The 27,941-nt window shown below is 35.9% G+C and overlaps 2 protein-coding genes and 1 pseudogene across 3 annotated transcripts; 1 reads left to right on the top strand and 2 right to left on the bottom strand.

Moving 5' to 3' along the window:
- Positions 1–10,515: 10,515 nt before the first annotated feature.
- On the bottom strand, positions 10,516–11,340 carry LOC143586320 (uncharacterized). Its single transcript, XM_077067883.1, has 2 exons — positions 10,699–11,340; positions 10,516–10,593 (listed from the first exon to the last, which is right to left on the bottom strand). Exons 1-2 carry the CDS (start codon positions 11,338–11,340, stop codon positions 10,516–10,518), a joined length of 720 nt encoding a protein of 239 aa, XP_076923998.1.
- Positions 11,341–17,727: 6,387 nt separating this feature from the next.
- Positions 17,728–26,102, top strand: LOC143586317 (putative phospholipid-transporting ATPase 9; annotated as a pseudogene). Its single transcript, XR_013144694.1, has 11 exons — positions 17,728–18,149; positions 18,891–20,248; positions 20,798–20,908; positions 21,007–21,278; positions 23,149–23,237; positions 23,321–23,429; positions 23,521–23,724; positions 23,933–24,058; positions 24,135–24,233; positions 24,328–24,519; positions 25,330–26,102. The product of XR_013144694.1 is annotated as a putative phospholipid-transporting ATPase 9 (transcript).
- A 987-nt stretch (positions 26,103–27,089) lies between these two features.
- On the bottom strand, positions 27,090–27,536 carry LOC143586311 (uncharacterized). Its single transcript, XM_077067876.1, has one exon. It carries the CDS (start codon positions 27,534–27,536, stop codon positions 27,090–27,092), a length of 447 nt encoding a protein of 148 aa, XP_076923991.1.
- Positions 27,537–27,941: the final 405 nt, after the last annotated feature.

Below are 27,941 nucleotides of genomic sequence, written 5' to 3'. Positions count from 1 at the left end.
TTACAAATCATTAACTCCGTTAACTATGTTCTTTTAAATTATTGTGAAATAACCTAAATACCCATTTTATTTTAAAACAAAAGTAATACAATTTATAAAGAGGCGGGGTCACAATTTTAACTCAACCACTCACATACATATATTAATAAGTAAGAGCATTCATATTCAGTCCCCCATATCTCCAAATTTAAAATAAAACTAAAAATCACTAGATTTTCTTTTTTATACACGAAAAAATTAAATAATACTTTTTATACATTTATTATTACTATTTCTCTTTCATTCACTCACAACTACTTTCAAAATATATTAAAAAATGATATGGGGTGAACAATTATTTTTCATATATACAGAAAAATCCCTTCATTTCTTTCTCCTTAACTCACATCACCCTAAACCACTCCCTATGTTATAAAAAACTTCACTCACATTTTTTGATAGATTAAATGTAAATGCTCTAACATTGAGGCCACTCAAAAAAAAAAAAGACGGATTATCATTTGGTTGTTTTTATTAGTTATTGTTTCCAAGTGGTAATGAGCTATTGGTCTACTTTTCTTATTTCTTTCTCATTGTATAAACACAAAGAGTACAACCTCGTGCTCAAGTACCGATTCACCGCTGCATCACTTGACGATCCCGTTGCTGATGGTTGGCAATCTTGTATCCGGTACCGCTACATCATGGTCGCTGGAAACCGTAAAAAATGGCACTTCATTTGAATTTATATGAGGAACTCATATATGTGCATACAATGCTAATTATATGACTTTCTTATATATAATAATGATCGACTTTGTAAAAACTGAATATTATATAATGATTTTTCGTAAAAACTGAATATTGAAGTAAATGGTTTTGTAAAATTCATATGAATAGTTGAGGTTATTGTTGGTGGCTTATTTTAAAAAAGATTCTATTAATGGTCAAAGAATAATAAATCAATAGATTTTCGATTTAAAATTAAAACGCAGGTTGTTTCTGTTTGTGCCATTGCCGACAGACCCGATACTGTGACGTACAAAATCAATACCGACCAAGTCCCGTCATGTCTCGCCGCAACACAGGGTCCCATTCTCTGGTTTTATATAAAAAGGATTAGATAATAGTTGTAAATTGTAAACTACTCCTTTTAGAAGATCTGAACCGAGTTTAAACGGCTAAGATAAAAACTTGAAGACTTTAAACGATGAAGATTGTCTAAAGTGGTCGTTTTCATTTGCTGAAACAATATAATATATAATATATAATTTCGAAATGTGTATCTCGCCACCACAAATAGAGATTTGAGTAGGAAAAACTTATTCACCGGCCAAGATGCTCTCTTTTCCCCTAGCTTCATCAAAATGTAGGAAAAAAAAACGTTTAATATTTGTTGTTTTTACTATCGAAAAAATGACAAGAACATGTTTCACATCCAGTCCTTTGTCCTTTGTCAAATGATTTGTAGTTTATAAGAGAGAACCATAGAGCCGCTTTTGTAAACAACCACAAAAGATGAGAGACGGTAGTTTACTCGATTACACGCATTTAATGTCGGCTTATGTTTTGTTAAAATTTTAACTCACCGCTTTACGTGTAACTGGATTGATTAAAGGGGTGCACTACATAACTGCTAAGTGAGAAAGCCCAAATTATGATTAAAAAGAATAGAACACTCCCCTAGTGAACAAGTATATGTACAAAGCACTACGAAACAAATAAATAATAAAATTCATCATGCCCACTACTTGATCCTCCAAGACTCGGTGTCGCCCATTGATATTATTCAAAGAATACATGATGCTGTGTTGATGTCGAACAAAGATTTCATAAAATAGAATTAAATAATATAGAAGCAAAACATCAATTCATAATGTGTCTTGTTATTTTTATAATGTCACCTACAATATATGGCTTGCACCCTTGTTAATTGTCTAAAAAAATATTAATAATCCGGTGACATTAAGATGGGGAAGAAGAGATGTATGGTGGTTCTGGTCTTGATCTCCTTATTCTTAATCATCTCATCATCCGGTGACGAAGACGGTGGCTGATATTGTAAGTAGATATGAATCAAGAGCATTAACAATATTGAAACCTTTGTCTTAATTTCTATAATTCATCTAAAAAACAATTTTTTTTAAAAAAATATGTTTATCTTAAAAAGAGCTCCGGCATCCAACACTCTACTTATATGTCTAACTTACTTGCAAAAGTTTATTTTATTTTATTTTCTGCTTTTTAATAAACTCACCAAAAAAAAACAAAAAAAAAAAAACAAACTGTAGAGTTGTTTTAATTGTTTTCTCTATATTATACAGAAAGTGTGGATATAGGTAGATTAAATCTCAAATCTGCATGACAATAATGCTCTTACAAACAGACCATCATGCAATCGGGTATCCATCACGCCGACCACCAAAGTATGCTGATTTACCGCTACGAGAGGAAAAGTAATCTCCTCAGAATCCTTCACCAAATAATTTCGGTTCACCGCCACCACCACATATATAGCCAACAAGGGTAACAAACCCTACCTCAACTATGGAGCTTTGAAGCGTGACAATCCCGCTTGTAACACCTACAAACTGGAACTTGTCCATGAACGTGCAACAAATTCTATTTATATATGTGATAAGTGATGGAGTAGTAGTTAGTTTAGATGGGGTTGGCTGTATTATTATCACAATATATATCACGTACGTACCCTGCAATATATTGTCTAATTTGGTTCCACATATAGGACCACACATGCTTCTCTAGTAATAAAGTTAACTATTAAATGTGGCTGTTTACTACCGTCCTTTTTCAACTGTTTTAGGGGAGCAAATCAACCGTATGTGCTTTTTTAAAAAGTTTAAAATTTTCATTTTTTCTATCTACAAATGTATCCAAAAACATATAAAAATAAATTCAAACAGATCAAACAAAAAAAATTTATATACTAACAAAATTTGCAAATGTTACGTGGCGCTCAGAAAAGCAAGGTATTGTGGCTCTTTCTTCGTGTTGAAGTCAAATACATGGTTGCCTCCGCAACCACGACATGTCAAGCTATTTGGCTTCGGGAATTGTTGAGTGAGATAATCGGAGAACCATTGCAGGAGGTGATACTGAAAGTGGTCAGATGATACATCTGTCATAAAACTCATGAAAAATTGCGTCTTTCTTAGTCGAGTTAAATCAAGATTGATAAACGATAATTAACAAACAATATATGTAAAACCGAATTTTATTATAACCAGAAAATAACTCAAAACTGATTATTGCTATTGAGAGCAATATTGTTTTAAATACCATAGATTTCAAAGAGTTAGTCGAGGGTTTTGCTTCCAATAAGTGATCACAACCTGAACAGGTGGGCCCAGACTCATATTTCCAACCGGGCTTATACAAAAAGGGATAATCCCCAAATTATCAAGTTAAATTTTTTCCCAAAATATCTAGTTTGATTTTCTAATCCACAAATTCATCTCCCAAGGCTCGTTCTAGTGGGGTGACACAATTTTGAGTTATTTTGCTTAGGACATCAAGGGTAGGGAGTCCCTGTGAGCTTTGAGTGCTACCCCTTTTAAGTGTTAACGGGTAAGGGCTCAAGAGGTGGGGCCACAATTTTAATTCAACCACTCATATTTTTTAATAAAAAATTACTGGTTAATAGTTGTAAATTGTTCTTTTTAAAAGATTTTGAGCGAGTTTAAACTGACTAACTTTGACTTTAAAAGGTGAAGATTGTCTACAATGGTAGTTTCCATTTACTAGAACAATATAGCATTAATATTATTCAAACAATACATGATGCATGGATAGAAGTCGAACAAAGATTTCTGAAGTGATCTGATGTTTAATCACAACTAAAACATAGTTGAATTCATAAATCAGTCACCAGGTTCGTTCGATAATCAAAGTAATGACGAGATTACAACTAAAGAAATCATAAACACTAAGAAAAGGGAGATGGGAAGATCAGATATTAGAGTTGGGGATGAGAAAAGAAGATCAAACACACATGTCTATCATATTCGTTACCCTCCTTTATTCTCCTCCGGTTCATTATATCATGAGACCTTTGAGTTTGTGGGCCGTCTTAACTGGGCTAATTCGGGCTCAGGTCCGATTCATAACATTACTCCCCTCTTTCAAATTCACCTTGTCCTCAAGGTGTAAAGTTGTGAAGAAGAAAATAAGACGTTTGGTCCAATTACCTGCCTGCGTTGCACTCATTCTGGCTGGAAATAGAGCATTAACCCGTTCCAAAAGTTGGGCGTTTAAAAGTTCGAGCGGCTTATGTCCATACAGGGCTGCAAATGATGCTAGCGGGTGAACCAGACACTCACAATCAATACAAAAAACCACTCTCGGTCCCTGCATAGCTCGTGTTACCATGTTTGTATCGAGTGGTAAAAAGCTCACTTTTTTCTTCCTTTTTCAAATCTGACTTATCTTCTTCAACGTCATCTCCTGTTGCAATGTAGATCCCATCTTCTCCACCAATATCAAAATTAGTGTTTAAAGATGAAAACATTAGAGTGTGTGATAATAAATAAAAATTATTAGTGGCCATTGATGTTGAATATGACCAATCCATGCCTTCTGTTTGAAAGTGTGCAATATTAATGTTTGTTAAATATGTCCTTTTACTCCATACCATAGCTTGGATGTGTACCTTTGTAGAAGCTTTCAGGGAAAACAATACATTTTACTTGTTTTTGTCCATATTTTCTCCAAATGTACCCATCTTCTGAATTCCATATGGTTGTTCCTCTGGATTGTAGGATGAGTGATATTTGACTTTAGCAGTGGTACCATTGGCATTATGTGTTGTACGCTTAAGATGTTTAACCTCTGAAGAAGGATGCTTATTGGTAACAGATCCTTTTTTGACCATTTGTTCCGATATTGCCCCTGGGAATCTAGCAATGAGATTGGTGGCTCCTGTTTTAGGTCCGACATGATATATTCGTTGTCAAACTTGTGGTTATTAATTGTTGAATTCATGCCTAAAATTTCATGATTCATCGGTGGGAAATGAAGAGTAACATCAACTGTTAACGGTCGTTGCCGCCGTCTGCAGACCAAAAGCGGAACAAAAAGAACACCATGGTGGCTTCCATGGATACTCAACTGTAAAATCAAACATTAGGCGAATTTGAACTTGGCCCACCATGCCATGAGCTTGAGTTACGAGAACCTGAAAATTTGGCATCCGAATTGTAGACTGTTTAAAGTTAGAATTAGACAAAATCACACCAGTGTGCATATCAATGATAGGGAAGTATTATTATTTGCGACTGACATCGTATACTGAGTACCAGCTATAGCCTGAATTGGTGTCATAGCAATGGTTGGTAATTTCGTCATCTTGTTCCTCCATTCCAGTTAAAGGTTTTAACCATCGTTTGGAACTTAAAACACTACAGTTACAGTAGGAGAAAACTTATCAGTCCAACTCGGTCTTGCCTGTAGAAATTGCTTAGCAATCTGTTGACGTCTCATCATTGTAACAGTTGCTTCATTGACTAGATTGGAAAACTTGTCAATATAGACTCTACTAGCAACAAAACATAAACCTGTTTCTTGGTACCACCATTTTGATTTTGTTGGACCGGGCCCTCCGAAATGTCAAACGAGTCATTCACAGTACCAAAATTAATATTGAAAGTGGAATTACGAACCGCGGGTGACTCGTCAACTAATACATTGTGGCTTAGCGAAAAAACTTCATAGCAATCGTCATCAGTAGCAAGTCGATTATGGTGAACCAGTAGGTCGTCAACACCAAATTGACGAGTAATGTGAATAACGTGAGTAGAATAAGGCGTGATAACGACATTGGGACCGAGATCAAAACCAAAGTTCCTAGAAGATACCGGAACAGGATTCATAAGCAAACCCGGGTTCCACAGAAAGGAGTTCATAACTAAGGAGTCAACATAAGAATCAATAACATTTAGACAAGGTATAACTTGTCCAATCCCAACAACATAATCTGATGTATCGATGGGAGCATCCTTGACCCCGTATGACTCATTAACAATAACTATTGATTCAGTTTGGACAGATAATACCGCAAAATCAATGGTTTGATTGTCTTCACTGTCAATTTCAGTTGCAATACTATCCGGCATTTCATCAAACACCTGGAGGGCAGTAGTAAAATGACTAATCATTGCAGTAGTAAAATCATTCCAAGTGATGAAGTCTGAACTCCGATGCCAACCATTGAACCACCAAAATGGTTCATCATCAAATGACTCAATGATGTAGGGAAAACGCTCATCCTCATAGATAACGTAAAAGAGAAAATATCGTTCAGCTTGAGAGATCCATAGGTCGGGATTAGAACCAGAGAAACGAGGTAATCGTGGATGTTCCAGAATGAGTTCTTCCAAAGCCATCGATGCTAAGGCTAAATGAAAGCACCAATGAAGTTAGGGCTGGCATATCGTGTAGTACACGATAAGATACGAACACGATAAGACACGAACACGAAATGGGTATACATGTACACGACACGAAAACTTTTCGTGTACCTGTATCCTAAACACGAACACGAACCTGTTAATACCTGTAATACACGATAATACACGATAAGAGCTGTTTAGTAACACATATTTGACAACCTGTTTAGGGAAATAAAAGTCATCAAAAGTTCATAAAAGTCTTAAAATAAAACATAAATCCATGATTCTTAACAATTTTAAAATAAAACATAAATCCATGAAGCAAACAAAAGTTGTTGAAAGTTTATAAAAGTGTTAAAATAAAGCATCCGAATTCTAATCAAACAACATCAAGTTCCAAACTTCCAAGCTCCAATTGGTCTTTCTTCTCAAATCTTCAATTCCAAGCAAGCAAACAATCAAACCTACACACAAAATAAGTATAGTCAATTAGTCATATTAATCATATGGACAATTGGGCATATTCATATAGTTTTATCAAGCAACATTACTAAGTAGAAGGAAGCACCGGCGGGCGGCGGCGGCTCTGACAAAGGAGAGGTGAAACTGAGAAAGTCCGGTGAGGAAGTGGTGCCGGCTGAGAGGTGGTGGCAGAGGAATCACTAGAGAAGGGCGGCGGGCGAAGAGAGGTTTGACCGGAGAAGTGGTGGCGGCGATGGAGAAGTGAGTTAGGGTTTGAAAACGTGAAAGTGGAAACGGGAGTTAGGGTTTGGGGATAAATGGATAATAATAGTTTATAATTATAATATTATATATATATATATATATATTTAATTATAAAAATCTAACCATGTACTTAGGTAAACAGGTATTTTACCTGTTTAGACATGAAAATTAACAGGTAAATTCGTGTCTACCTGTTTAGTACACGAAACCTGTTAAGACCTTACCGTTACCTGTTAAAGTCGTGTATGTACGTGTCGTGTATTCGTGTCTCGTGTATAAATTGTCAGCCCTAAATGAAGTGATATGATGTTTAATCACAACTAAAACATAGTCGAATTCATAAATCAGTCACCAGGTTCGTTCGATAATCAAAGTAATGACGAGATTACAACCAAAGAAATCATAAACACTAAGAAAAGGGAGATGGGAAGATCAGATATTAGAGTTGGGGATGAGAAAAGAAGATCAAACACACACGTCTATCATATTCATTATATCATGAGACCTGTGAGTTTGTGGGCCGTCTTAACTGGACTAATTCGGGCTCGGGTCCGGTTCATAACAATTTCATCTATATATGTGGCTTGCAACCTTGTTAATTGCCTTAAAAGTATTAATAATATATTAATATTCTGTCATTGCAGGCAATTGGAGCCGAAATAGAAAGATGGAAAAGAAGAGGCATGTGGTTGTTCTGGTCTTGATTTCCTTCTTCTTAATCATCTCATCATCCGGTCAGCGTAAGTAGATATGAATCAAGAGCATTCACAATATTAGAACCTTTTTCTTCATTTCTATAATTTAACTAAAAAACAAAATCTTTTTAAATAAAATCTTATTATTATAAAAAGAGCCCCCACATCCAACTCTGTCTCTATATATACGTATGTATATGTCTATCTTATTTGCAAGCACTCATTTTATTATTTTTCTTTTTTTTTAATAAACTCACAATTGGTAATCAATCACCTCGACCATCAAAGAATGCGGTTTTAGTGATACGAGATGGAAAGCAAGCACCTCCTCCACAAAAGAATGTTGGTTCACCGCCACCACCATATAGCCAGTAGGGTCTGAAGTAGGGATGAGTATTTTGTCCCAAATACTTGTACTTGTGCCCGTACCCGTACCGATTTAGCATATTCAGTATGGGTATTGGCTGTCGTTTTTGTTGAATTTTGGTACTGGTACAATCATGTACATGTATGGATACGGTACCGATACATTTGGTATTTTGTACCAGTTTGGAATATCATCATCATCATCATCGTACTCAGTATATCCCACCAATAGCAAAGCTATGGTAGGGTCTGAGGAGGGTAAGATGTAGACAGCCTTACCTCTACCCCATGGGGATAGAGAGGCTGCTTCCGGTGAGACCCCCGGCTCTATACTAGTTTTGCATCAAGCCTTGGACATAAGGCACATAGCACTCAATCATCGGGACGCTGGCTGATTGGTGCATGTACCCTTGTCTTTCGACTATCAACGCCACCACATGATGCCTGATTAACCTTCCATCACTTTTAACGTTATTTTCACGAGATTAGTAAAATAACGTCAAAATTAGTGCAATTTTACTTTTGCCCACCCGAGGGTTCACACATATATACATTATATGCGCGCACCGCAAGCAGGGCACAATTAATATATAAATTAAATTCTCCAACCATATTATTATTGAACAAGTACCAAACGCTTCTTCAATATTAAATAATATAACATCTAAGGCTCGAACAAACAAACATATCACTTAAAGTCAACGACCTGATTAGGGTTCTTCAATACTATCTGATCATTAAATCAACGACCAATTTGATACTTGTACTATTATGGTAGCCGTCACATACTTGCACGAGTACCGGTACCCGAACTAATTCATGTTGTTTGTTACTGGTTTCAAGATTGTCGAAGATTTGGAAATTAAAAATCAAAGCGGTAAGAAAACGAGTACCGTACCAAAATGCTCGTACCAATACTCGTACCCGTACCATACATGTTTTTATTGATCTTTGGTACGGGTACAGGTACGGATATAGGTACTGTACCAAGCTCATCCCTAGTCTTAAGTGTGACAATCACGCCTGTAACGCCTTCAAAAGTGGAAATTTTCCATGAACGTGCGCCTAATTCTATCTATGCCATAAGAGTTACTTTAGATGGGGTTGGTTCTATCATTATCACGTACCCTGCAGCGTATTGTCTAATAATTTGTTTCTGTGATTAGTTAGAATGGCTTATGTTCTCCACAAATTCGGTATGAATTAGGCTCAAGGGAGGGTACTACTAGAAAACTTTATATTTAAGACAGATATTGTAAAAAGTTCGCCTTTTACGACTAAAAGTGCAATGACAAAAACCTCCATGCGTGTTGCCCGGTTTCTATCTCATTAAAAGAATTGGGTCACCTTAACATGTTTTAAACGAATTAACTGTTTCACATAGTAGTTTATAGTTTTATGAAGTCAACTCTGTTAATTACACATGCTATTTTTGTTAATGGCAAGAGATCTAGGAGAACAATGTTACACCTGCTTAAGAGTCTCATCTTACACTTTATAGTATGTGGCATGCTTAAAACTTTTTGCAAACTTTGATGGTGATTTATTCTACACGTCTGATTTTTTTCCGGTAACCGGACGTTTTTGTGACAAAAATAGAAGATTAAGCAATCAAGAAGTGAAATTGTTGGAGAAAATCTTTGAAGTTTATTAATAAATACTGTTTTCATTTAAAATGCAAAGAAAGATTGCTTTGACATAAAACTAGTTATCATGTCTTTAAAGATATGTTTCTCGAGGGTGAGAGACGATCATTAACTTTCATGAGAAGAAGAATTGTTTAAAATAAGAACTTGGCCTATTACGTCTAAAGATTTATGCTTGTTCAAACCATTGCATGCTATTTATGTGTGTAGTGAATATCATTACAAGACAATAAATGATATATCACCTAATTCGGTCTTAACTTGCATGCATGTTGATTACTCCTAGACTCGAATTTATATGCCAATTCAAAAGACAACCGAACATATGACTTGGCTTCACGGTCATCAAACGAAATCAATTGTGATACGGTACATGCAAGTGACGTTCAGGCTTGGAAACATTTCATATCGATCGATCTTAAGTTCTTAACATAACGAAAGAAGTATGAAGCATCTGTCTTGGCTTGTATTATCTACTGATATAGATTTTATATACAAATGGTTCCAATGCAAAGGTAGTCTTTTAAACTTTTGCAACTATATTTAAAAGAATTATATTGGAAAATGTATTATACAATGGAAAAATCAACACAAGGAAAAAATGTAGAAAGACACAATCACCATTCTGTTTAAAAAAATTGTTTTTTTGAAATCATGTTCTCTATCTTCTCAATGCATCTTCAAGATCTTATGTGGCTAAATCATGAGAATAGATAGAACAGCAATAATAAATCCAAATCTTTCTCCCTTTTGAAATAGAGTTCTTGCATTATTCTGTGATCAAAGAAAGCAAAAGGTTAGCAATTTAAAGGATTTTATGTGATTTTTTATGTAACGTGACATTTTATTATGTGTGAATTAAATGTGTTGGAAACTTACCAAATTAAGTGTTGGTGATGGTGATGGTGCTGGTGCACTATCATCAGAATCTGTAGGTGTTGGTGGTGCGGGTGGGCTCTTAGCCACTGGTGCGGGTGCGGGTGCGGGTGCATGATGTTTCTTGTGCCTGTGCCTATGCCTCCTGTGTCTTCTAGGAGCTGGTGCAGGGGAAGGGCTCGTGTCGGGTGTTGGGGCTGGTGGCACGCTAACCGGTGTTGGGGCTAGTGCTGGTGGTGGTGGAGTTGGTGCTGATGGTGGTGATGCTGGTGCCGGCGGTGGGGTTGTTGGTGCCAGTGCTGGGTAGACCGTTGGTGGCGGAATCACGGGTGGTGGGGTAGATGGTGGGACCACCGGTGGCGGCGTTGGGGCAGGCAATGGCGGTGATGGTGGGGTGACGGGTGGAGCCGCTGGCGGTTGTGGTGGTGGGATTTGAGGTGGTGGGACCGATGGGGTGGAAGCGGGAGGGGTTTTAGGGGATGGGGACGGGAGAGGGGTGGCGGGCGGGGGTTGTGTTGGCGGAAGTGGGGTGGTGGAAGGCGGCGGTACAATGACAGGCGTTATTGGTGAAACTGCAGGCGATTGGCCGTTGGAAACCGCTACCATAAGGCAGGTCCAAGCCAGAATACTAGTAATCCACAACATTTTTGGTTAGTGAGTTTGTGTTTGGATGAAAGAATTGTGGGTTTATAACACAATGTAACATGTGTAATTTCAGATGAAATGAATTGGGTTGGTGTTACATGACCTTCATGTGGGTGGTACATCTCTAATTGGCTAATTGCTTGATTTTGACCCCTTAGATGTAACTTGAAGTCCAATTTTGGTAGGTAGGGAGGGAATAATGTTTATGATTTTGGTACATATTTCATATCATCATTGGTAATATTTCTTTATCTACCAAAAGTCAGATTTTAAGGATATTAACCAACTACCTAAAGTGTTAGTAAAATGGAGAATATACACTAATACAATGTCACACATCTAATTGTAGATTTTACTCTTGTGTTGTGATTATGTTGCATATAGTTAGTGAACAAGAACAAGGTTTTTCGTTCATTTTCAATAATAAAATCGATCATCTGTTCTTCAGATCTTATACAAAAAGTTAAAATATTAAAGAACAAGATTTAATCTATAAGCAAAAGATGATGTTGAAAGCATGATGAATCTTGAATAAAAAGTTTGAATGATGATGATTATGTGAAACAATAACAGATGTAGTCAGGTTTGGTAGTTTCTGTTTTCTTCTTTAACCTTAAAAATACATTAAGTACACTATATTTATATTTCCTTCCTACAATATGTATTAGGTTAGTAGTTTAGTAGTTTATATTGTCTCAGTAGTATGTTATTTGGATTGAAGCTAATTAGAATCATTTTCTTTCAGGAGAGTATGAGCATGATAGCAGGTAAGTCTGCTTGTTCATATAATTAATTTATTTTAATTTACATTTTTTTTATTTAAAAGCATGTAGTTTTTGATCCCCAATATTTAGTGAGGGAACATGGCCCATTGGCCCATACATCTTCAAGCATTTTTAAACTGCCAAGCCCAAATCAACTTTTAAATAATGGGGCCTTAAAAGATGATAACCCAATTGCAGCAATTGCTTCACTAACTTCACTTAAGCCTGGACATGAGTCTATGTTCATGCATTTTTTTAGAGTTTTCTTTAATCATTTCTGTTAGGGAAAATAATATTGTGTATTTATTGGGATGAAAAATGATTATAACCGATAATTAGGGGTTATTGATGAGTGGCGTGAGTTTTTCAATAACAGATTCTTGTGATTAATAAAATATGACTTATTTATAAACACGTCATCTTTTTGAGTGAATACTGTTTCTGAGTCGATCTTTAGCTAGAAATTAGGAGAATAGGAGATGGATTATATGTTTCACGAGTTTTGAAAGAAAGAGGAATGGGAATGGCCAACTTTCTCACCCTAATAATATATATATTTTATCGAGTTTGGATGATAGGCCCCATTAACTTTTAAAGTTATGGTTTCTTATGTTTTTAAAGGATGTTTCTAAGTCATGTTAGTTATTGGTATCCTTGGATGTTCTTATAGTGTGACACTTAATTATTCATCAAATAATTGAGTATAAGGAGACATGATTGACATATATAGCATTCATGTTTGTTTTCCGTTATTTTTCTTAATATATAAGAATGAGACTCTTTTGATTATTGATTATATCCTACCCCACATCCAGTGTCATGTATCACAGTTTTTTTTCTTTTTTTTTAAATGGATTTTAACGTGATTAAAAAAGAGGATGCTATTCTTTTCTCAAGGTTCACCTTTAACCTAATTTTCTCAGTTAGCATTGTTTGTTGAATAATAAGAAGCATGATTTAACGCAGTGTCCTTTTAACGACATATTTTTTTTCCGGAACTGAAGATGGTGGGCTAGATTTATTTAGCGTTGGGCTAGATTTATTTAGCGTTGTCTATAATCGTGAGCGTATGAAGTCGTCTTTTGTCATTGGATTACCTCGGATAGTTAACCTTTATTCGCTGGTCGTTCAAATGAAAAATTGCCATAAAGCGATTTTTTACTTTTTTTTTTTAATTTCGTCGTAAGAAATTCATGTTTGTCTTATATCATTAGTTGAGTTTCTAAAAAAGAAAACGTGATTAAAATACTATGTGGTTAAAATAACAGAGTGGCACACATGTGCTACGTATTGTCTTTTGCCATTTGGATTATTGTCAATTTAAATCCTTAAGGATTTGAAACCATTTGACACTTTGATTAAAATAATAGATTTTATTTAGCATAATCTTTGGCACTAAGTTAAGAACTAATATTTATTAATGTTATAAGGTAGTTGATAGAACGATAGCAAATAACAAATTTACTCAACTATAATCATTTTTAATACATAGTTAGCCTTTTATCATTATTTGATAATCTTGTGATTCTGCCCGTCAACATCGCTTGCCCCTCTCTAATGACTGTAGTAGGATTATGGTCTATGTGCTCGTAAGCTATCCTATCTTGTATGGATAATTGGCAAGTTAGTTACATGATGTATTCGGGTTAAAGAGTGTAAACAGGATGTCCACGAATATGCCGACACATATTTCGTTCATGAATAGGATGGGGCCACGTGAAATATAAAAGCACTGTCTCGAAATAACGAATCAGACACAAAAATACGCATAACGTACTACATTGATAATTATGTTTTGTGTCAGAATTGCGGGTGTAAATATTTGAAGGCACCTACCTCTAGCGTAATTTGTGAGTTTGCGTATAGGCGTACGCCCTAACCGAGTAATCAAGCATTTCTTGCATCGATCATACCCACCCATCTTTTTCATGTGAATTTTTTTTTTCATTTACAACCATTATTTTGAAAAGTATTAAAAAGAACCATAAAAAAGTAAAGGAAACCAAACCGTTAGTTATGGTATACTTTAATCTTCAAAGGTACGGTTTCAATTTTTGATGATAAAAAACCATTATAAATGGTTTGGCTTACGATTTAATCTAAAAAGGTAAATCTTTGCGTCATTTAAACGAATGTCTAAAATAACATGATTAGTTGCAAATTATATAAAAAGAAAAATTTTGTAACAATATCATAAAAAGTAGGCCTGTAAACGAACCGAACGTTCGGTGAACTATTCGTGAATTGTTCGGCGGGAAGTTCGTTTATGTTCGTTTATTTAATAAACGAACGAACATGAACAAAAAATTTGTGTTCGTTTAATTAAACGAACGAACATGAACACATGTTTCGTTCGTTCATTTATGTTCATGAATGTTCGTTTATGTCTTGTTTATTTATGGTCGTTTATGTATTAGTAGAAAATAATTAAATATTATATGGATAACTCATCTGTATTTGTTGATTGGTGTTCATTTAAGTGTTTTCATTTAAGTTCGTTTATATTTGTGTTCATTTACATTTGTTCATACATGTTCGTTATCTTTGTTCAGTTATGTTCGTTTAGATTTTAAACAAACGAACACAAATATCCATTTTTAAATAAACGAACATGAACATCTATATTTGTTCGATTAAGTGTTCGTATTCTTTTAAAGTTAAATGAACGAACACGAACATGCCTTGTTCGTGTTCGTTCGATTCGTTTACAGGTTTTCATTATTAACATTGATGAATACATCGGTCTCAATCTCTAGGCTCCGCCGATTTTATTCGTGTTCGTGAACACATTAATTTCCTTAATGAACGAACACGAACATAAAATCTCGTTCGGTAAGTGTTCGTGAACACATTTCTTTCTTAACGAACGAACATGAAGAAGGCCTTGTTCGTGTTCGTTCGGTTCGTTTACAGCCCTAATAAAAAGGTTAAAATATGGTAGGATAGTGCAATACAGTTCATAATTATGCCAGTAGCTACTAAATTTGGTTATAATAGATTTAAATTTTAGAGTGCTAACATCATAGGATATATATCCAGTTGGGTCAACATTACATGATCCTATGACCAATATAAAGATACTATGTGTATAAATATCTTATGTTATAATGCATAGAATACATGTGACAAACATTAAATGTACATAATCCAAAGATCATGTGTTTGTTCCTCATTTGAAGATTCTTTTACAGCAAACAAAGAGGGGGCAAAAGAGACAGTTCTCACGCTATATAAATAAATTTTGGAATTAAATTAATTTTTGGTTGTTAAAATAATATATATGTGAGTGTGTTAATTATTGAAACTAACCGACAGATATGCAGAAAAGTGAAAACCACTCTTTAAGCTTCATATCCCCTTTTGTAAAGTACACTTGATTCGAAGCGTATTAATTGGTATGGTTTGTTTATTTTATTTGTAAATGAATTATTTAGTAGATAGTCTATGAAGGTGGTTACACCTTTAACTTGTTTGGATTATATTAGTTTTTGTGTTATAAAAAAATTTGAAATTTAACATAGTGTTTCAGTAATTTTTTATGTTAAATTCATATTAATTATGAGCATCTACAATGTCAAACCTTAGAGCAACGTATTACGGTTTCATCCCTCCACCACATTAGCTTTTTGAAGTCAAATCATGATTACCAATTTCTTAATTATTTAGTTTATATACTTTAAATATTATTTTAAGAAATGGGTGAAACTATTACACAAAGTTTTTAGTTTTGTGTTTTTCACTTACGTTGCAGTGAAGTGACAATGCATTTTTTACTCTTATGTGAAACAACTACGAAAGCCTTTACAAGCCGTCACCTTAGTTGCCGCATTAGTTTTTGATCTTTCTTCAATAATACCATTCTTTCAAAGCACTGTAAAATTTTTAACTTTCGTTATAAAACATTAAATAAATATTAAAATACATGTATGAGAGATAATAAAACGGGGGACACCACCTCACGTCTCTAGCGCGTTGAAGAAACACTAACCGGACCCCGGGCAGATTACTGGTAACCTGGGGGTTAGATAGATGTTTCCCACGAGGGGTTAGACCCAGAGAAGATGGTTCTTCTGATAACCTGCAAAACAGACACCGTGAGCTTGTCACTGAGAAGGGGGGGATTCCTCCTTGTGACCACCCTCCGGCGTGAGAATCAGACTAGATTGCTCTTTAAATATAAGTGTATATTAAGAGATTACTAGAGCAGATATCAGGTATAATATGATGATACAAGATAAGATGAGATGGTCATACCATTTGTGGTATTTATAGCCGAAGGTAGGTTTCCAAGGAGGTGTGGCCGGCTGCAACAGTGTTCCTGTTCCACCAACAGTGGCCTACGCACGTGCCCTGCTGGTAGTTGGTGGGTAGGCAGCGGCTGATAGTGACCAGGCCTGCTGTGTACTATTCATTTTCCACCAACTGTCGGCTACGCACGTGGTATGGCAGTAGTTGGTGAGTAGGCAGCGGCTAATAGTGACATACAGTACAGGAGCATGCTGCTCGCCATACTGTTGTCAATAAGCTGTCGTATCTTTAGTCAGATCTTTTTCCCATACCTCGTCAGGTACAGTACAGAAGATCTTCCCGTATCGTACGGACTGGCTTATTTGGGCGGGAGTATTCCCCCTCCCGCCCTTGTGCGGGATTGTTCCCGGCTTTGCTCATTCCTTCAGGTGACACTGAGTGATTAAGAGCTAAGTGCCTTGTGCGTGTAGCCTTGCTGCGCGGGTGGCCTTCCCTGATGGCTTGTATCCGAAGCTGCGGGAACAGGCGGAGTCCTTCACCATCGGGAGGCATTTCCTGCGGGAACAGCTTGCGTACTGCGCGTAAGGACGTCACGTCTCTGAGCATGGTTGGTCCTGCGGGTCCAGTTGGTTTCTGCGCAGACGTCCCTCTTCAAGGTGAGTCTTGCGGGTCCAACTGGGCTCTGCTAGGACCTACCTCTTCACGCGTGTATGCGATTTTCATAAATCTTTTGATCAATGAGATTATTTTGGTGATTTTCCTTAATTACAATAGAAGTTAGTATTAAAAACTTAAAAGTCAAATCCTTTTCTCCATTAAAACCATATAATTAGAAAATGTAACTTTTAAACTTTAGTAACTTTTTGTGAACGGCCAATAAACAGATAATTTCTTAAGTGACCCACTGGTAAAAGGCCAACGTCAGTTGGCCCAACTCACCCACACGAAGTCCTTAAACGTCTCAAAGTTATATTCAATTCCCAGAACCCCCCCCCCCCCAAACGGAAACGTCCACTAGTTTAGTGACTACAATATACAATCAAACCTGGGGGTTATTTATGTAAAAAGAAAAATAAACTTTCTTACTTTTTTATTTATTAATCAGCATATGCTTTAACAAAAGCAAGAAAGTGACACTGAGAAAGACAAGTCCAAATCTGTTAATAATCTAACAAAAATCTAAATCTAATCATAGAACCACTTTATATCTTACATTTTCCATTAATTTCTTGTAATACCCATATATAATATAAAACCTTAATATTAAAAATTAAATTATTCACTGGGTCTGTACAAAGAAAGCATCAATCTTTTTCTATTTTTTTGATGATTTCCCATCTGGGTATCTGGAAAAACTAATTTTCTTGAATCTTGAAACTTGAAAGAGGTGCATTTTAGCAAGACCAATGGGTACAACAGGTAGAAGAAAGACAGTGCATTTTAGCAAGATCTATTCATTCCAATGTTGCAGAAGAAAAAGATTTGATGAAGATGATGGTGGTTCTCATATTGGTGGCCCTGGGTTCTCAAGAGTTGTGTACTGTAATGATACTGGTGTGTCTGAAGTTGGAAGTCAAAGCTATGCAGATAATTATGTGAGGTCAACCAAGTACACACCATTGACTTTCTTCCCAAAAGCATTGTTTGAACAGTTTAGAAGAGTGGCAAATTTCTTCTTTCTTGTGACTGCAGTTCTGTCTTTTACAGACCTTGCTCCTTACTCTGCTGTTAGTGCTATTCTTCCTTTGGCTGTTGTTATTGCAAGAAGGCCTTGAAGATTATCAAAGGCAAAAGCAGGTATGTGTGTTTATGCTCTTGTTTGATCCATTTTATAAAGTTTGAATCTTTAGTTGTTGGATGGATTTTATTAAACTTTTGGAGTTTATGGGATTTCATTAATCTTTAGTTCTTGTGATATGTTTGTGCTCTTGTTAGATTTATAAAGTTTGAATCTTTAGTTTAGGTTGGATTTTATTAATCATTTAGTTAATGTATTATATTCATATTGTTGTTAGACCAATTAATAAAGTTTGAATCTTTAGTTGGTGGCTTGGTGGTTTAAGTTCATTAATCTTTAGTTCTTGTGATATCTTTGTGCTCTTGTTGAATCATTGTTAAAACACTTGATAGAAGATTTCTTGTATTATGTTCATACTGTTGTTAGACCACTCCAGAAAGTTTGAACCTTTAGTTGTTGGTTGAATTTCATTAATCTTTACTTTTTGTAATATGCATTCCATTTTAGAACCATGTAATAAAGTTTAAGAGTTAAGTTCTTGGTTGAACATTTATTAATTATCTTTAGTTCTTATAATAATATGTTCACACCCATGTTAGATCCATTTTTTATAAAGTTTGTATCTTTAGTTCTTGGTTGTATTTAATCAATCTTGTGATGTTTTTGAGGATTTGTGACTAGAGTTATAAATTTGTTAATACTTATGTAGAATCATGATAGATCTTACAAGTCAATAGTATGATACTATGATTCAAGATTCATCATCCTAAAACCTGTTCTTGAATCATATATTTTCCTAGGATCATGAAGTCAACAACCGAAAAGTCAAAGTTCATCGAGGCAGAGGCGTCTTCGAATCCAGAGAATGGAAAAACTTAAGGGTAGGAGACATAGTAAAGGTAGAAAAAGACGAGTTCTTCCCGGCTGATCTTCTTTTACTCTCATCAAGCTATGACGACGCCATTTGTTATGTCGAAACCATGAATTTAGACGGCGAAACAAATTTAAAACTAAAACAATCACTAGAATCAACTTCAACATTCAGCAATGATTCAAGTTTCAACAACTTCAAAGCTTCTATCAAATGTGAAGATCCAAATGCAAGCTTATACACATTTGTTGGAACAATGGAGTTTCAAGGCCAAGAATACTCACTTTCACCTCAACAACTCCTTTTACGCGATTCAAAGCTTAGAAACACGGATTACATATACGGTGCGGTGATCTTCACGGGCCACGACACGAAAGTGATCCAAAATTCGACCGACCCGCCTTCAAAACGAAGCGGGATCGAAAGACGAATGGATAATATCATCTACTTCATGTTCTTCATCATGTTCCTAATATCATTGCTCGGGTCAGTTTATTTTGGGATTGTAACAAAGCAAGATTTGAATGGTGACAGACAAAAAAGATGGTATTTAGGCCCGGATCGATCTGATATCTATTTTGATCCGAATCGAGCTCCTGTTGCAGCGATTTATCATTTCCTCACGGGTTTGTTATTATATAGCTACTTGATACCAATATCTTTATATGTTTCAATAGAAGTTGTGAAAATATTACAAACCATTTTCATCAACAATGATATTAATATGTACTATGAAGAAGCTGATAAACCAGCTCATGCTAGAACATCGAATTTGACCGAAGAACTTGGTCAAATCGACACCATTTTATCAGACAAGACTGGGACTTTGACTTGTAACTCAATGGAGTTTATTAAGTGTTCAATAGCGGGTACTGCTTACGGGCGTGGGGTCACAGAAGTCGAGAAAGCGATGGCTAAACGAATGGGGTCACCGTTGATTGTTAACGGTAGAGATCGATATTTTGATGAGGATGATGATAATGATGGTGACTCTAGTTTGTTTGTTAAAGGGTATAATTTTGAAGATGAAAGAATCACAAATGGTTATTGGATTCATGAACCGCGCTCGGATGTGATTCAGAAGTTTTTTCGGTTATTGGCAATTTGTCACACGGCTATACCTGATGTGGATGAAGAAACTGGAAAGGTTGCATATGAAGCGGAATCTCCCGATGAGGCTGCATTTGTTATAGCAGCAAGAGAACTCGGGTTTGAGTTTTATAAATGAACACAAACGACCGTTTCTTTCTTAGAGTTAGATCCCGTTTCCAAGAAAAAAGTCGAAAGGTAACAACTTTTTCATGTCATTTCTTCTTTTGGATGCTGATCATAACCCATTTTGACCTGAACCTATTTGATACTTTTTGAATTTGCCTGTTTGTTCCGGACCCAGTTTGACCCGAACTGGTTTTGACCCGTTAACTGACCGCCCGTTTTGACACGAACCCAGGTGATCCTTTTTAAAACGAGCAGTCGTCCTGGATCCAATTTGAGCCAAAACGGTTCTGGCCCGTTAACTGACCGAGCCTGTGTTGACCTGTCAACCGCCCCGAACTGAATTTGCCAGGCTTAGTTTTTGTTTAGAATAATCATTTTATTTTCTAGAGAATATTTAAAAGGGAACAACTTTTTCACATTTTTCTTGTTTCGGGCCGGTAACTTATAGTATCATATCAATCCACACTGTGTTTTTGTTAAAGTTAATCTTTTGATTTCCAAGAAAAGAGTCTAAAGGTAACAACTTTTTCATATTTTTATTGTTTCAAGTAACTTAAAGTATATCAAATCTAATCAGGTTTTCATAATAAAAGAAATCTTTTTGTTGGTTGTTTGCAGGACATATGAGCTTATAAACGTTTTAGAGTTTAACAGTGCGCGAAAGAGAATGTCTGTTATTGTAAGAGACGAGGACGGGAAGCTACTTTTACTGTCTAAAGGTGCTGACAGGTAAGCAAAACAAACTATAAAACACTCATTATGTCTATCAACATACATCATTGTTCATATTCTAATTTTTCTTTTTTTTTTATTATTATTATGTTTAGTGTTATGTTTGCTAGACTTGCCAAAGATGGTAGAGAATTTGAAGAAAAGACAAGAAAACATGGAGTATGCTGATGCGGGTTTAAGGACGTTAATTCTTGCTTATCGTGAACTCACCGAGGAAGAATACAAAGAGTTCAATGAAAAGTTTACAAAAGCCAAGAATTCAGTCAGTGCGGATCGAGATGATTTGATCGATGAAGCAACTGAAGGCATTGAAAAAGATTTGATACTTCTTGGTGCCACTGCTGTTGAGGACAAACTCCAAAAAGGGGTGAGTTTTTCATTTTTTTTTGAGTTAGTGGCCATTTTTGTCCCTATGGTTTGCTGCTTTTGCCACTTCAGTTCAAAGTTTAAAATTTTGTAAATTTAGTCCTTATAGTTTTAAACATTAGCCAATTACGTCCTCCCGTCAACGGCATCCAACTATGCCGTTAGTTTAAGGGGTATTTTTGTCTTTCTCCTGTTTATTTTTAGTTAATGGTCAGTTTCGTCCCTGTGGTTTGATACTTTTGCTATTTCAGTCTAAAGTTTGAAAAATTTTCAATTTTATGTTTAACTGAATTCGGTTTTTTTTTTTGCTACCTAAGTCCATGATGGAATTCATTGGTAAAGTGGTTAGGGTAATTCCCTAAAACCGAACTATATCGAAAAAACTAAAATCGTTTCTTTGATTAATGCATAATAGTTAGGGTTTAGAGTTAACATATCGTAGCAAACATCTGGGTCGAAATCAACATCAAGAGGTCGAATATCCCGCATTTCCATGTTTGCTCAAGAAATCGATGCACTAAATCGCATGTGTGTTCTTCAAATCGTGGTATTGTTCTTGAATTCGTCGAATTTAACCCTAGATCACCTCTTCTGCCTCTGGAAGTCATAATATTCCGAAGAGGTTCGAAAAATCGTTTATATAGTGCAAACCCTAATTTTTGCCGACTTTAAGCATCTTCGCGTATCGCGAAGATGTCCTGACCTGCTTCTTCGCGTATCGTGAAGGACAAAATAGTCGTTCCTGAATTCTGCAACTTCGCGTATCGCGAAGTTGCCCCTCCTGCATCTTCGCGTATCGCGAAGATGCAATTTCACCAAAATTATTATTTTATCTTCTTGAATGTCTCGTGATGCATGCACTTCCAATCTCTCACTTCCAAGCCTTCATTCCAAGCCCGTAAATATCCTAGATAACCTCCAAAACTTCCAAGTTCCCCAAAACACATAACAATGCTTCAAGTACCAATGTTCGTTCATTTATTTAACTAAAATAAACTAATTAATATATAAAATTAACTAACTTTTACCCAACCATCACCAAGCCCAAAACCATCGAGCATCGACCAAAACAGGTCTACATTTACTTTGTCGACAACAATAATCACCCCCCTCGTATTTAGTTTCTAGACATTTCATAAACTCTCCCCCCATGGTGAAATCGATACACTAGATTGCATGTATGTTCTTCAAATCGTGGTGTTGTTCTTGAATTCTTCAAATCGACAACAACTCTAGGGTTGAATTCGACGAATTCAATAACAATACCACGATTTGAAGAACACACATGCGATTTAGTACATCGATTTCTTGAGCAAACATGGAAATGCGAGATATTCGACCTCTTGATGTTGATTTCGACCCAATTGTTTGCTAGGATATGTTAATCCCTAAACCCTAACTATTATGCATTAATCAAAGAAACAATTTTAGTTTTTTCGGTATTATTCGATTTTAGGGAATTACCCTGACCACTTTACCAATGAATTTCATCATTGACTGAAGTAGCAAAAAAAAAATAACTGAATTAAATTAAACATAAAATTGACAAAATTTCAAACTTTAGACTAAAGTAGCAAAAGTATCAAACCACAGGGACGAAAATGACCATTAACTAAAAATAAACAGGAGAAAGACAAAAATACCCCTTAAACTAACGGCATAGTTGGATGCCGTTAGACGGGGGGACGTAATTGGCTAATGTTTAAAACTATAAGGACTAAATTGACAAAATTTCAAACTTTGGATTGAAGTGGTGAAAGTAGCAAACCACAGGGACGAAAATGGCCATTAACTCTTTTTTTTTCATTTCAAGAAATTCATATTTTGAATCATTTTTCGGTTAATGAATGGAATTTAATGCGTTTTTTTAGGTACCCGAATGCATTGATAAACTTGCTCAAGCGGGAATCAAGATTTGTGTTCTTACCGGTGACAAAATGGAAACCGCAATCAATATTGGGCAAGTTATATTTTTTCTTGAGACAATTCAAATTTTTAAGCTTTATAATTTTATCTAACATTCAAAATGCATACATTTTGCAGATTCTCATGCAGTTTGCTTAGAGAAGGAATGAAACAACTTACAATAATATTAGAGTCTCCAGAAATCATAGCAGCAGAAAAGGTTGGGGACGAGCACGTAATTACCAAGGTGAGTGTGTGCTCGTTTTTTCTGATTCTTAACCTTTTAACACTGTTTCGTGTACGTGTTTTTACTGGAAATGACAGTTTTGCCCTTGCAGGTTTCGAAAGAAAGTGTTAAGAAGCAGATATTAGAAGGAAAGGCACAGCTTACTGCTTCAACTACTGATCCGTGCGCACTCATTATTGATGGAAAATCTCTAGCGTACGCTTTACATGATGACATTAAAAGCACGTTTCTCGAGCTTGCGGTTGGGTGCGCATCTGTTATTTGTTGTCGGTCTTCGCCGAAACAGAAAGCACTGGTTAGTTCACTTTTTTTTTTATTTCTCTAATTGTTTGGAAATATGTTGACTAGCGGAAGGTTCTAGAAAATGTTCTCCATAGAAGCTTTTGTTCCTAGTCAGGTGTAACGGAAGCTTCTAGAAACTGCTATTCGCAGAAGCTTCCGTTACACCAGCATGTGTGGCAAAATCAACACTTTTCAACTAACCCAACATAAATGAAATGCAGGTTACTAGACTTGTTAAAAAGGGAACCGGAAAGACAACTCTAGCTATTGGTGACGGGGCGAATGACGTAGGCATGCTTCAAGAAGCTGACATTGGTATCGGGATTAGTGGCGTTGAGGGAATGCAGGTACTTATCATAGACACTCACTTTAGTTTTTAACTTTTGATTAATGTTATCTAACCATTTTGTATTTAACAAACAGGCGGTTATGTGGAGTGATATTGCAATAGCTCAGTTTCGGTTTCTTGAACGCTTGCTTTTGGTGCATGGGCATTGGTGTTACCGAAGGATTTCTTCGATGGTAAGATTCGTTCTAGTTTGACTTTGTTTGACCACATGCAATCACTTATTAACATAATGGACTGAAATTTAAAACCCTTGTTTTGTATTTGCAGATATGTTACTTTTTCTACAAGAATATTGTTTTTGGAACCACTATATTCTTATACGAAGCTTATACATCGTTCTCGGGTCAATCCGCTTATAACGACTGGTATTTGTCTCTTTACAACGTCTTCTTCACATCACTTCCAGCCATTGCTCTGGGTGTATTTGACCAAGACGTGTCTGCGCGATTTTGTCTCAAGGTTTGCCTAAAATGCCCTTGTAGTCGTATATTAGAAAACAGTGTTCAAACACTCGCTAAAGGGCGCTTTAGTAATTGCGCATTCGATGGATAAGAATCTTACCCGTTTTAATAATCATGTTTTCGGTTGTCATATCTAACGAGGTAACAATTTACGACAACATGAAATAAACAGGTTTTTGGTTGTCATATCCAACCCGTTAAATAAACGGTTTGTGTTTGAGTTAACCTGTTTATATAAGCAGGCTAACCCGTCAAGGAGTTTACAACATGTTTAGCCACCCGTATGAAACATTTACATAAATGGGTTAAACGGGCCATGTTTAAATGGGTTGTATTCGGGTTAACGCGTTTAACAGGTCATGTTCGATTTGACTTGTTTAATGAAAAAGCTGTATTCGGATTAACATGCTTAACGGGCCGTGTTCAGTTTGACCCGTTTGACCCGTCTAATTAAACGAGTCGTATTCGGGTTAACATGTTTAATCAGTCAGCCGATTCAAGACTCCTGTACCCCATTTATTACAACCCATCAACCCAATTAAAACATTTACTACTTAATTTAACCCATCAACCCGTTCAACACATTTAGATAAATGTGTTAAGCACGCTGTGTGCTGATTACATCTTTAAGTGTATCCGTGTTATAATTTAATAGTTTTGAGTTTAATGAGAAATATACAGATTTTTTACATGAATAAATATACGGGTCATATTCAGCTTGAAAAATTCAACACAAAGCCCATCAAGGCATCAACCCACCAACCCGACTCGTTACATAATATGTTAATCTAATTTGTTTCTGTAACAGTTTCCATTACTATATCAAGAAGGCGTACAAAACACCCTCTTCAGCTGGCGTCGCATATTCGGGTGGATGCTAAACGGGCTAGCCAGCAGCATAATGATATTCTTCCTCTGCATCAACTCCCTAGACCCCGAATCATACCGAAAGAACGGAAAAACCGCGGGAATGGAAGTCATGGGGTCCACATTATACACATCTGTAGTATGGGTGGTCAACTGCCAGATGGCACTGTCCATCAGCTACTTCACATTAATCCAACACATCTTCATTTGGGGTGGAATCATCCTCTGGTACATCTTCCAGTTATGTTATGGTGTGCTGCCCGCAACCATCTCAACAACAGCATACAAGGTGTTAGTTGAGACGCTTGCACCCGCTGCAGCGTACTGGCTCGTGACGATGTTTGTGGTTATTGCTGCTTTGACTCCTTACTTCTGTTATAAAGCGGTTCAAATGCGGTTCTTCCCGCCTTACCATGGGATGATTCAGTGGATCAGATATGAAGGTAACTGTGATAATCCGGACTATGTTAATATGGTGCGCCAACGGTCCACTAGGACGACAACTGTTGGGTACACGGCTAGGTCCATAGCACGGGACAATACGTTGTTTCACTTGAACTTGGGACGACACGCGAGTAAATGATGATCGGGTTGGGTTTGTTGTTTGTACATCAGATTGTAGAAGATTTTGTTAGTTGTGAATTATTGTTGTAAATTAAGGAATTTGTGTATATGTTCAAGAGATGAATTTATGTTAGATGATTATATTTGATATATATGTGACTTGTTTTATTATTTATTATGTTTATCAGTTATCTATATGCTTGTTTTTTTTTTTGAAAGGCCGATATTATAAACGAAAATGAAAATGAGGGACGAGTTACAAGAAGTGACAAACCCTAACTGGGATCGGTTTATAATCAAGCATATCAGTTTTGCTCGGTTCCAAAATAAAAACATATAAAAAGAGTTTTTTGTAACAGGAGGATATAAAATGTGAACGAGAATTGAGATTCTTCAACGTCTGAGATCGAATAAGAATAGCAAGAATTTTGAAGTCATGAAATGGTTTTAGATTTTTAGAAGAAGCTGAAGAGCGGCTAAGGCGTAATTAAGTAGTAGACGGAGAATTGACTTGGTTATGAAACTTAGGTTATCCATTATTATTTTGATTATTTTGATGTGAAGCAAAGTAACCAAAAAAAAAGCCCTAACTGGGATCTTGGGATCGGTTATAATCAAGCATATCAGTTTTGCTCGGTTCCAAAATAAAAACATATAAAATGAGTTTTTTTAACAATATATAAAATAAAATATAAAATGTGAACGAGAATTGAGATTCTTCAACAACGTCTGAGATTTGAACGAGAATAACAAAAATTGTGAGGTAACCAGGTTTTCGATTTTTAGAAGAGGTTAAAGAGTGGCTAAAGCCTGAATAGCAGACAAAGAACTGACTTGGTTATGGAACTAGGGTTATTTATTATTATTTTGATGTGAAGCAAAATAACCAAAGTTTAAATTACAAAATAATAATAATAAAAATAAATAAATGTAAATATTTGTCTAAAGTTAAATTAATTGCATTATAAGAGGACCAAATACTTGAATAAAATGAAACCTTCCATCATGATCATGATATCCAAGTTTTTTTTTTTTTTTTTTTTTTTTTTTAATGTTAATGCTTTGCTCCTACTATTTACAATATACCACCATTGCCAGGAATCGAACCCTGGACCTCTCACCCAAAGGTCAAAGCCTTTACCATCCCACCAAAGTGGAGATGGCATGATATCCAAGTTGTTGGTTCACAAAACATATTCTAAAATCATTCTCCAAATGAATATTGTTAATATTAATATTATTATCATCATCTCCCCTCCAAAAGCTCCCAAATCCAAACTCATCCTTTTCACACATTTCTCCCAACACCTTCTCAACTTCCTCCATGCAACCATTGGATTCCTCCACCGCCGTCCTACATGGCGACCGCCGTTGCTGGTGTCCCATAACCGCCGATGCACAATGCTCTAGCGCCGCCTTTCTTGTTTTCCCAAAGTTCCTTTTCACATACACCTTTATTTTTCTCAAAACTTTGATAGGAAGTTTAAGCAACACGAACACGAAAATTTGCAAAACCAAGCATTGGCAACAACACGATAGCACTAGACAATCGCCACCGATCATGCCCCATTCGTGTCGATCCATGGAGGGAGAGAGATAGATACAGAGAGGATAACAAGGGTGGTTATGTAAAACATGTCTTTGTAATGAAATACTTAGGTTGTTAATATGTTTGACAACCTTAATAATGGGAAGGTGTGAAGCAATGAGATAGTTGAAGTTGCAAAGGTAAATGAGAACATATGGTGATGGGTAATGACTTGCATTGCACTCCACCTAATGCATGTGGAATATTGTAACCCAAGCAACCAAAATATTATTAGGTGTGAGTTGTCTCTAGGATTAATAATAATGGATTGCTTTTTTAATTGGTAACGTTGTTGGATGACTTTAGAAACCAAATATATTGTCTGACTTTGGATAGGATCATGCCATCATGGAATCATTTTAAGTTTTGTTTATTCATATGATAGTTGAATACAAGTACTT

Source organism: Bidens hawaiensis, unplaced genomic scaffold (assembly GCF_021521415.1).
Source record: "Bidens hawaiensis isolate Kalapana, Puna unplaced genomic scaffold, B.hawaiensis_p1.1 tig00034608_1, whole genome shotgun sequence".
NCBI lineage: Eukaryota > Viridiplantae > Streptophyta > Magnoliopsida > Asterales > Asteraceae > Bidens > Bidens hawaiensis.
This window is presented reverse-complemented; position numbering and strand designations above follow the sequence as displayed.